This window comes from Doryrhamphus excisus, chromosome 7 (genome assembly GCF_030265055.1).
Source record: "Doryrhamphus excisus isolate RoL2022-K1 chromosome 7, RoL_Dexc_1.0, whole genome shotgun sequence".
NCBI classification, from domain to species: domain Eukaryota; kingdom Metazoa; phylum Chordata; class Actinopteri; order Syngnathiformes; family Syngnathidae; genus Doryrhamphus; species Doryrhamphus excisus.
The window spans coordinates 2,506,767-2,518,914 of record NC_080472.1 but is presented as its reverse complement, the minus strand read 5'-3'; the positions used below and the strand labels follow the sequence as shown (position 1 = coordinate 2,518,914).

At 35.6% G+C, this 12,148-nt stretch overlaps 1 protein-coding gene across 1 annotated transcript; it reads right to left on the bottom strand.

The window, feature by feature from the left end:
• Positions 1-4,605: 4,605 nt before the first annotated feature.
• Positions 4,606-7,235, bottom strand: cart3 (cocaine- and amphetamine-regulated transcript 3). Its single transcript, XM_058077503.1, has 3 exons — positions 6,997-7,235; positions 6,837-6,920; positions 4,606-5,950 (listed from the first exon to the last, which is right to left on the bottom strand). Exons 1-3 carry the CDS (start codon positions 7,186-7,188, stop codon positions 5,843-5,845), a joined length of 384 nt encoding a protein of 127 aa, XP_057933486.1. The 5' UTR covers positions 7,189-7,235; the 3' UTR covers positions 4,606-5,842.
• Between the last annotated feature and the right edge of the window lie 4,913 nt (positions 7,236-12,148).

Genomic DNA, 12,148 nt, shown 5'->3' with positions numbered 1-12,148 from the left:
AAACTTCTAAATGCCGTTTTTAACATTATTAGAGCCCTCTAGACATTAAATAACACCCCTATAGTTACCTTTATACTCCCATTACCCAATATAGCAGACATAATCACATTCAAAATAAGCCATTTAAGATATCAATAAGACTTGTGCAAGATTGTGTGTCTGTTTCCTCGGTCGAGGGTGGAATCGAACTCGGGTATCCTAGCTGTGTGGCCTGCGCGCTAACCACTCGTGAAGCCAGAATTCCCTACTTGAAAAATTGTATATTTTCATAGTTTACAACCTTTTTGGAACCTTCTAAATGCAGTTTTTAACATTATTAGAGCCCTCTAGACATGAAATAACACCCCTATAGTTACCTTTATACCCCCATTACCCAATATAGCAGACATAATCACATTCAAAATAAGCCATTTAAGACATCAATAAGACTTGTGTATGTGTGTGTGTGTCTGTTCACCTCCAAATTTACCAGTACGCAAGCTGCGCTTCGCCTGCGCCTCCGAATAGACCAAGGTCGTAGCTGGTGAGCTTTCTCTGTACCTTTGGCGGGCTTGTTTTGTCACAAAATTGTCACTGCGCCAAGATGAAAATGTGGACTCCTCCCTATGGTGCGCCGACACGCCCATCACCCTGCGCCACCTTGCGCTGCGCCATGAAATTAGACCCCATTGTTTGTTGCACTGTGTCAAAAACAATACAATTTCATGGGTGTCTCTATTACTCTTATTGTTAATTTGTATTGTTTTTTTAATCTGTTAATTAATCTGCGAATTAACCCGGAATTCCTGTTATCTTGACAGATTGGGACATTTAGACGGGAAGCAATATCTGTTTACGATTCGGTCATTCGTCTCCTCTTCGTTTTCTCCATCCAGCTCTCCCCCCAATCATTATTTGATTTCATCCCTCGTTCTTTACGGCTCGGTCAAATGATGGCACACAAATGAGCAGCGCTTTGGACCGAAGGCAATTCCCGAGGGGATTCGAGACAAATCATTCCCATCTGGACAAAGTGTGGCTGCGCAGCGACCAAGATGAATGGGATTTGGTTCAGGCAGAACCCAATTAGCACGGCTGTTTATCCCGTGCTAATGAAAACATGTCATCTTTGATTGATTGATGGAATTTGCGACAGCTGAGCTTCGGCGTTCAAAGGGCGATATTGCCAAAAGTTGGATATCAATTCCATACCAAACAATTCCCAGTATTCCTCTTGTTATTCCCACTCGGGGCCTTCAGTCGTGAGGGATGCCGCTAACTCCTCCTACACTTCCAATGGTGCAGACCATTTTCATGGGAACCACGGAATCCAAAAAAAAAATACAGCTGAATAGGTGCAGATTCTGGAAGTTCTAGAAAGCTATCTGTGCTGGTTATTGTGTGTAGCTACTCTATAGGAGTCCAGAACTCAACACAAAAAAACACAAAAATAATTGGTCCCCTTTTAAAAGTCGGGCTGTCAATCGATTAAAATATTTAAGTGCAATTAATAACAGTCTGTCAATAGTTAACTATATATAATAATTATAAAGAAATATATAATAATAATAAATATATCATAATTAATTGCATTATTATTATAATGCAATTAATTAATAATTATAATTATTATTATATTGAATTATAATATTAGAAATGTAATTATAATTAATTTAAAAAATAAAAACACATTTCTATCTGTGATTAAATGCAATTAATTTTGATATAATGAATTATAATTAAATATTATATTATATATAATATTATAATATTATAATTAAATATAATATATAAATAAAATATATAAATGTATAATATTATAATAATATTATAAAAATATAATATAATTAAATATAATTAATTCTATAAAATTAATTGCATTTAATCACAGATAGATTTTTTTTATTTTGATATAATTAATTATAATTAAATGTATAATATTATAATAATATTATAAAATTATAATATAATAATTAAATATAATATATAAATGTATAATATTATAATAATATTATAAAAATATAATATTATAATTAAATATAATTAATTCTATAAAAATTAATTGCATTTAATCACAGATAGAAATACATTTTTATTTTGATATAATTAATTATAATTAAATGTATAATATTGTAATAATATTATAAAATAAGAATATTATAATTAAATATAATATATAAATGTATAATATTATAATAATATTATAGAAATATAATATTATAATTAAATATAATTAATTATATGAAAATTAATTGCATTTAATCACAGATCGAAATATGTTTTTATGTATAATATGTAGGGGTGTGATCTCTTTTTGATTACAACAATAACTACGTCAAATTTTAAATAATCTAGGGTCAATAATAATAATAAAGAGGCATCAAATTTGGAAATGTGGCCTATTATTTTATTTAAAAAATATATACAGTTCATATGTGGTCACATGGTTAAAACGCACACACACCAATCCTTCAGATTGGAGTTCTCTTTGTGAGTCAGCTCTTGTGACATTTGTACTAAAAAAGAAGTTTGCCGTGTCTCATCATCGCGGTACTGGCTCCATCGCTGTCAGTCCTCCTAATTGCCCATGTGTCTCCTGTCAGTGTCGTTCTGCTCATTAGAAGCACATCTCCACCAAGAGGTGTATTTGGGTTCACTTGGCCCTTGTACATGCAGTACAAAGAGCAGTGTTTGTACTAGTAGTACAGTAGTTCCCCAACTTTTCTCAGACATTTGACTTGAAGTCACGTCCCGCCTACTCCTGCACACTTAAAAAATACAAAGAATAAAAAACCTACTTTGATACACAGCGGTGTGAAAAAGGTTATAAAGGCATTTCTAAAAAAAAGCTTTGGGACTCCAGCACAACACAACGAGAGCCATTCTTCTCCACAAATGGACATGGAACAGCGGTGAACCTTCCCGGGATTGGCCGGTTAACCAAACTGAACCCATGAGCACAGTGATGACTCATACAAGAGGTCACAAAAGACCCCACAACAGTGAATTAATTTTCTCGATTGGTGATTAATTCTATTCCAGATAGATAGATAGATAGATAGATAGATAGATAGATAGATAGATAGATAGATAGATAGATAGATAGGTAGGTAGGTAGGAAGGAAGGAAGGAAGGAAGGAAGGAAGGAAGGAAGGAAGGAAGGAAGGAAGGAAGGAAGGAAGGAAGGAAGGAAAACAATAGGAAGGAAGGAAGGAAGGAAAAATAGGAAGGAAGGAAGGAAGGAAGGAAGGAAGGAAGGAAGGAAAAAAATAGGAAGGAAGGAAGGAAAAAATAGGAGGGAAGGAAGGAAGGAAAAAAATAGGAAGGAAGGAAAACAATAGGAAGGAAGGAAGGAAGGAAGGAAGGAAGGAAGGAAGGAAGGAAGGAAGGAAGGAAGGAAGGAAAAAAATAGGAAGGAAGGACAACAATAGGAAGGAAGGAAGGAAGGAAAACAATAGGAAGGAAGGAAGGAAGGAAGGAAGGAAGGAAGGAAGGAAGGAAAAAAATAGGAGGGAAGGAAGGAAGGAAGGAAGGAAGGAAGGAAGGAAGGAAGGAAGGAAGGAAGGAAGGAAGGAAGGAAGGAAGGAAGGAAAAAAATAGGAAGGAAGGACAACAATAGGAAGGAAGGAAGGAAGGAAAACAATAGGAAGGAAGGAAGGAAGGAAGGAAGGAAGGAAGGAAGGAAGGAAAAAAATAGGAGGGAAGGAAGGAAGGAAGGAAGGAAGGAAGGAAGGAAGGAAGGAAGGAAGGAAGGAAGGAAGGAAGGAAGGAAGGAAGGAAGGAAGGAAAAAAAATAGGAAGGAAGGAAGGAAGGAAGGAAAAAAATAGGAGGGAAGGAAGGAAGGAAGGAAGGAAAAAAATAGGAAGGAAGGAAGGAAACAAATAGGAAGGAAGAAAGAAAGAATCGGTTCTTTTGAACGACTCATTACCATGAACGATGGGAATTGTACAATGGACACAATGGGTATTTCAAAACAGTGACGTCACTGTCAAAGCAGAGCGTTATAGCACCACCCTGTGGAACATTCACAATGAATCCAGATCAGACTTTAAAAGGTTATAATCAATATTTCATAATAATTCAAATTCATATTGGTGGGATGTTTAAATTCATTACTCCCAGTGATTATTTAATGATAAAACCAGTTAATGCTTCTTAAGGCTACATAAATATAAAAAATGAGCCAAAAATTAGCCGTTTATTTTTTGAACGGCTCTTTGAATGGAACAGCTCACCAAGATCCGGCTCCCTTCAAAGAGCCAAAAATCCCTATCTCTATTGTATACAGCGTTTTTTTTTTTTAAACATCGGTATTTGATTGAGAATAATCATAGCGTGTACGGAATGTTCAGCAGGTAATTACACCCAAGTCCGAATCCGATGCCAGCTTGCAGTACATTACAGAGAAGTTATTTCGCTGTTATATAATCATTACTTCATTGACGGAAGCCCGCCATTTCCTATCGCTGGCTCGATATTTAATTTACCATTCGGAGCACAATATATATGGGGCGCCTCTGTTGGGGAGGGGGGAAATTAGGTGTGGACTGCAAAACAGGCATCACTAATCGATAGCTGTTGACGTCCTTCCATGGTTAAAAAGAGTATTTGACGACTGCAACTGCTTTACAAAACACAATTCACCGTTTATTTCTCACATCACGTCACATCCACAAACATTTTATGGTGACAAAAAAAAACCCAGTTTTTGGACTTAAAGGCTATTGGTGGCGTCAAACAATCACATAAAGTACGCTCAGTCATACTGCATTGTTTACAGAGAGATGTTTTGAGTCGAGTCGTGGACTCGAACATTGCTCAGTGCAAAATATACAACCATAATGATAAAGAAAAACCTTTGCAAAAGTGAGCATTTTTGTGATTTATGTGATCATAAGACCGTGCTCGTCCCTGTGGTGAGTATTATGCTGCATATATACAGTACCAGTATCAAAAGTTTAGAGACACTTTCCCATTGAACAGCATTACGAAGTGTCTTAAAACTTTTGAAGAAATCACAATACAGTGTAACCTCGGTTTTCGTGCACGGAACACACCAGTTTTTCCCTTTTCTCACTCTTATTTCGCAGAATCGGGTGCCCAAACAAAACATGTGTGACCGCTAAATCACCTGCCACGGGGCCAAAGAAAGCATTCAATAAATAACATACAACAAAAGTATACATTAAAAGTTACGCAACTCCTCGTTTATTGCAGGAATCCGTATTTATAAATAGTACATTTTTGTAATTAGAGCAATTTACGACCTTCTAAATATGCTCTTTAACATTATTAGAGCCCTCTAGACATGATATAACACCCCTATATATAGACCTTTATACTCGTATTATCCAATATGGTTGACATAATAAGAGAAAATAAGCCGTTTAAGACATAAATAAGACTCATGCTAGTTTTGGTTGCTATAAATGTATGTAAGCTCACTGAAGATTACTGTAACATTACTGACACCTAGTGGCCAATGTAGAATACTACATAGAATCAGTCTGAATGTCTTACATTTGTATTTTAGCTCATTTTGAAATTTTTATCAAATTAAAATTTATTTAAAATATTTTAGACTAATAATATGCTGTATTCAACCACAAAACAACATGATTTTTTGCTGACTATATTTTTTTTAAATTATAATAAATAAATAATATAATAAAAAAAAATAATTTTCGGTATTTTTGCAACAAGTTATTAACCAAAAAGCGAGGTTCCATTGTATTATTAATTTCTATCATTCACATGTCACACCACTCACATGTCACCTCCCCGGCTTTTTCATTCAAAAGTATAAACATACAATTCCAAAGACAATGTATCGGACGTCTCGGTGCGACATTCATAAAAAGCTCATAAGCACTTGAGCAAGAAGAAGTTGCAGAACGCTCCTCGAGGACAGTCGCACATCTTCCCGATCCGAGCGCCTTTCCTCACCGCGCACTGCTCGCCGATGTCGCACTGCAGGAGATAAAAGACATGATTATTTTCATGTTATGATTATACAATACAGTTGTATCATAATGGGCTCAGAGAATAGGACTAATGCTGCCATCTAGTGTCCACTGGTTTAAGCACACCTTAAAAAAACATAAATGGTTCCTTTTTCCTGTTGGAATCTAAAGAGAAAAAGTCATAATTTTATACCAGAAATATTTTTAAATATATAAGTTTTTTCACTGAATAAATTTGTAATTTTTTCAAGTATATATTTTGCAGAAATATTTTAAATGCCATGAGAATAATGTAAAAATATTATGTGAATGAAGTCATAGTTATGTAACAAAATTCATAAGAAATTTGAAATAGTTGAAAAAAACACAGCAAAAATGAGGAAAAAAAATAGCTGCAACTTTATAAGAATATTTCAAAATATTATAAGGAAAAAATATTAATAAATATGAAAGAAAAGCACATTTTAAGTCATAATAATATGAGAAACTAACCAAATGTTTTGATTTTTGAAAAATATATATTATTATGGGAATAAAGTCATAATTTTGGGGGGTACAAAGATTTTTGAAGAGGAAAGATGAAATATTTGGAAAATAAATAACCAAATAAATAAAAAACAACAGCCAATATGGGGGTAAAAAGAGCAAACTGCATATTTTTTTATTGTTATAAAATATTAAAATATTAAAGTGGGCCATTTATTTTTCAGGATGTGGTCCAAATTTTGCTAAACACAAACAAGTTTCTTAATAAAATCATATATTTATTTAATTTTAAATCCTGTGTTTATTCTGTTTATAGTTATGACCAGTTAAGAACCATTCAATTATCTTGTAAAATGGAAATATTGACAATAATATCATGGAAATATATGACATATTTGTAAGTTTACCGTCGGGACTTGGCCGAATTTCTTCTCCCACAAAGGCAGCCGTTTAGCCTGAAGCTTTTCGAGAACTTCTTGGAGAGCTCCAAGCTGCCACGCAAAGAACACTTTTAAAGTAACAACAAGTTAAAAATAATAATAATAATAATAATAATAATAACTCTACCAGTTGCTTCTCGCTGGTCAAATTGGGTCCTTTCGGGTAAAAATCTCGCAGCGCTCTGCGGTTCAACTCCTCCTCGGACTCGGAATCCAGGACGTGGGCTTGCGAGGCGCAGGAGAGCAGCGCCAGCGCGCACAAAAGCGCGCCTCCGAGGCGCGTCACGGAGCTCTGCGTGGCGGCGGTGCGCGGCTTCATCGTGTCGTCTCGGATTGTGACTTCGACGAGACGAACACCTTTTTTTATTTGACGCCTGCCATCTCGTTGCTCCACCTCACCTTCTTTTTTTTTTTTTTTAAATCCCCTCCCAGTCGCCTTGGGTGAGTCATGCTGGAAAAGTTGCTGGGCAAAATATGCCTGCAAAGTCCACGAGATGATCACTGTGGTAGTGGGTGGGCGTTTTGTCTGGCTATTTTATTAATAATTGTATGTAATAAAATTGAATCATTGTATTATTGTGTTGGTATTGCTGTATAATTAGTAGGGTTGTCAAAAAAAAGCAATTCAATGCAGTTAGTTTGGAGCTACTTTTTGTCCCACTGGGAATATTTACGTTCATCGGGTATGTACAAATGTTCTCAAGTCTCTATTGATGTGACTTTCTACCACAGTGACATTTTTTTTATAAAAAAAACACACAATGCAGTTAGTTTGGAGCTACTTTTTGTCCCACTGGGAATATATGCGTCCATCGGGTATGTACAAACTTTCTCAAGTCTCTATTAATGTGACTTTCTATTACAGTGACATTTTTTTATATAAAAAAAACCACGCAATGCAGTTAGTTTGGAGCTACTTTTTGTCCCACTGGGAATATTTACGTCCATCGGGTATGTACAAACTTTCTCAAGTCTCTATTAATGTGACTTTCTATCACAGTGACATTTTTTTATATATAAAAAAAACACGCAATGCAGTTAGTTTGGAGCTACTTTTTGTCCCACTGGGAATATTTACGTCCATCGGGTATGTACAAACTTTCTCAAGTCTCTATTGATGTGACTTTCTACCACAGTGACATTTTGTTTGTAAAACAAACACACAATGCAGTTTTAGTTTGGAGCTCCTTTTTGTCCCGCTGGGCTAGCAAGAATTATCCGCCTAGCTTCTATTCTTCCGACTCCAAATGTGACTTTCTACCACAGTGATATTTTGTTTGTAAAACAAACACACGATGCAGTTTTAGTTTGGAGCTCCTTTTTGTCCCGATAGGGACTAGCTAGCTAGGAAGAATTATCTGCCCAGCTTCTATTCTTCGGACTCCAAATGTGACTTTCTACCACAGTGACATTTTGTTTGTAAAAAAAAAAAACACACAATGCAGTTAGTTTGGAGCTCCTTTTTGTCCCACTGGGAATATTTACGTCCATCGGGTATGTACAAACTTTCTCAAGTCGCTATCGATGTGACTTTCTACCACAGTGACATTTTGTTTGTAAAAAAAAACCAAACACGCAATGCAGTTAGTTTGGAGCTCCTTTTTGTCCCGCTGGGGACTAGCTAGCTAGCAAGAATTATCCGCCTAACTTCGATTCTTCGGACTCCAAATGTGACTCTCTACCACAGTGACATTTTGTTTGTAAAAAACACTAATTCAATACAGTTAGTTTGGAGCTCCTTTTTGTCCCACTGGGTATATTTACGTCCATCGGGTATGTACAAACTTTCTCAAGTCGCTATTGATGTGACTTTCTACCACAGTGACATTTTGTTTGTAAAAAACAAACAAACACGCAATGCAGTTAGTTTGGAGCTCCGTTTTGTCCCACTGGGGACTAGCTAGCTAGCAAGAATTATCCGCCTAGCTTCTATTCTTCGAACTCCAAATGTGACTCTCTACCACAGTGACATTTTGTTTGTAAAAAACACTAATTCAATACAGTTAGTTTGGAGCTTCTTTTTGTCCCGCTGGGGACTAGCTAGCTAGCAAGAGTTATTCGCCCAGCTTCTATTCTTCTGACTCCAAATGTGACTTTCTACCACAGTGACATTTTGTTTGTAAAAAAAAGCACTAATTCAATGCAGTTAGTTTGGAGCTCCTTTTTGTCCCGATAGGGACTAGCTAGCTAGCAAGAATTATCTGCCCAGCTTCTATTCTTCCGACTCCAAATGTGACTTTTTACCACAGTGACATTTTGTTTGTAAAAAAAAAAGCACTAATTCAATGCAGTTAGTTTGGAGCTCCTTTTTGTGCCGATAGGGACTAGCTAGCTAGCAAGAATTATCTGCCGAGCTTCTATTCTTCCGACTCCAAATGTGACTTTCTACCACAGTGACATTTTGTTGTGTGACAGTGACAAAAAAACCCAAACACGCAATGCAGTTAGTTTGGAGCTCCTTTTTGTCCCGCTGGGGACTAGCTAGTTAGCAAGAATTATCCGCCTAGCTTCTATTCTTGGGACTCCAAATGTGACGTTTTACCACAGTGACATTTTGACAACGTAACAACAACTAAAAAAATAAAATAAAATAAATTAATTAAATTAATTAAATTAATTAAATTAATTAAATTAATTAAATTAATTAAATTAATTAAATTAATTAAATATAATAATAATAACCTTACCAGTTGCTTCTCGCTTCTCACTAGACAATGCTACAAAAACATGCATGTTTGTGGAAATAAATTGAAGACAGCTGAAATACACCAATAAATATACACTCACATAGCACAATCAGGGTTGCACAACACCTACATATGACTGAAGTGGTGGAAAAATCCTGGAAGACTGGAGAGACTGGAGGCGCATTAGATGTATTGTTCTCACTCACACGTGCTTAACTCTCACTTCTACACAAGCTTAAGTTTCACTTCTGCAACAGCAATCGAAATGAATCTTAATATGGACGGTGCAAGAGTTAGATAAACGGCTTCTATATTGTGTCAGAATTATGATTATTTTAGACAAAAAAACTGAAGCAAAGATTGATAACGCGATGCCGAGGCGCTAAACACAAACACTGAAAAAGGACAAATGTTTACTATCGGACAGACCAAGGCTGCTTGTTCCTTTGGTCTGCTTCTGTTTGGACTGTCAGGGCAGATGGAGCACCATGAAACTTTGATCATGCTGGAGGCAGCATGACTCACCCCCCCCCCCCCTTACCCCCCCCCCTCATCATTTTTAATGACCGAGCCAGCGATTGAACTCTTCATTCACAACCACAAAGTCGTTGGCGTTAGCAACGTAGTGGTGGCAGTGTGTGTGTGTGTGTGTGTGTGTATCCTAATCTCACGGGCTTGAAAAAGTCTGTTCCGAGTACTTAGTAGGATCTTTGGTGGAAACTAAACGTGTGAATATTAATATTTTATTGTATTATTTTTGTGTTGCCTTCGCTGTTGTTTCGGGTGCAGCCCTGCAATAACGGTTACTGTTGCTATGGAAACAAATCTGCTGCTTCATATTCAGCATCATCTAGTATTATTCATCTCTAAGCTAGGACCTTTTCCATTCATTCATTCATTCATTTTCTAATTAATTATTAATTGTTTTTATTAATAATTATTTTTTATTATTTTTTTACAATTAATTATAATTATATTTTATTATATTTTGAATATAATTAATAATTAGATTTTATATTATTATTATTAATAATAATAATTATTATTATTATTAATTAAAACACATATTATAAAATATAATAGCTATATTTATTTTTCAATTAATAATAATGATAATTATTATAATTAATTTAAAATGTATTCATTCATTCATTCATTTTCTACCGCTTTTCCTCACAAAGGTCGCGGGGGGGTGCTATTAATAATTAATTATAAATTGTTTTATTAATAATTATTTTTTTATTATTTTTTACAATTAATTATAATTATATTTTATTATATTTTGAATATAATTAATAATTAGATTTTATATTATTATTATTAATAATAATTATTATTATTATTAATTAAAACACGTATTATAAAATATAATAGCTATATTTATTTTTCAATTAATAATAATGATAATTATTATAATTAATTAAAAATGTATTATAATATTTAATTATAACTATATTTATAGTTATATAATAATTATTATGATTATTATTCTTATTATCCTCACGAGGGTTGTGGGGGTTGCTGGAGCCTATCCCAGCTGTCTTCGGGTGAGAGGCGGGGTACACCCTGGACCGGTGGCCAGCCAATCACAGGGCACATATAGACAAACAACCATTCACACTCACATTCATACCTATGGATAATTTGGAGTCGCTAATTAACCTAGCATGTTTTTGGAATGTGGGAGGAAACCGGAGTACCCGGAGAAAACCCACGCATGCACGGGGAGAACATGCAAACTCAGACCTCCATCATCTGGAGTGGGGGCTGCACGGTGGTCGAGTGGTTAGCGCGCAGGCCTCATAACTACGAGACACACTTTTGGCCATCTCTGTGTGGAGCCTACAGACGCGCCCATATAAGGAAGTCCACCCTCTGTGACATCACAACAACATAAGGAAAAACATAAGAGGTCCCCTTTTTAGCATGTACAGTAAATTGGGTGACACGTTAGCAAATTAATAAAAAAATTATAATTTTTTCTTAATTGAATTAATGTATTTTTAGCGTGCAGGCCTCACCGCATTAATGAATGAAAAAAGTCATGTTTCTAATAAATACGCAACAACATTCCAGCGCAAACTCCCTCAAATTGAAACTTGAGGGAATGAAAAGAAGGAGCGAAGATGACATAAGACATAAGAGGATGACATCACAGCTCCTCGCTCCCCAACACATAAATCAACTATACGTCTTTCCTGCGTCTCTCTGATTGGTGACCAGTTGGCGTACAAGCAAGACGCAGCGGGGGGGCGGGGGGTCCGGGGGGGGTCGCCTTCTAAATCCTGCAGTGACTCATCACTAATTGCCGCATCATGAGCGTGTGAAATAAGACCAGGATTAATGTGCATCATTACGGCGCTGCTGTCAATGGGATATTAAGTTCCGTTAAAAAAAAAAAAAAAAAAAAGAAGTAGAAGAAGAATCCAGCTTTACTGGTGGCTCTTGAATCCATTTAACGGCAGCGTGAGTCATGAGAAAAACCCGACTACATTAGCTTAAATCAAACTGTCCATTAAGATAAGACTGCAACTGTAAAGAAATCGAACCACACTTACAGTGGTGTGAAAAAGTGGTTGCCCACTTCCTGAT

Excerpts from the sequence above, each read along its gene's own strand:
- cart3 (XM_058077503.1), bottom strand. The coding sequence starts at position 7,188 with ATGAAGCCGCGCACCGCCGCCACGCAGAGCTCCGTGACGCGCCTCGGA. Across the intron at positions 6,921-6,996 it reads TGACCAGCGAGAAGCAACTG|CTTGGAGCTCTCCAAGAAGT; the intron begins GTAGAGTTATTA and ends TTTGCGTGGCAG. Across the intron at positions 5,951-6,836 it reads AATTCGGCCAAGTCCCGACG|TGCGACATCGGCGAGCAGTG; the intron begins GTAAACTTACAA and ends TATCTCCTGCAG.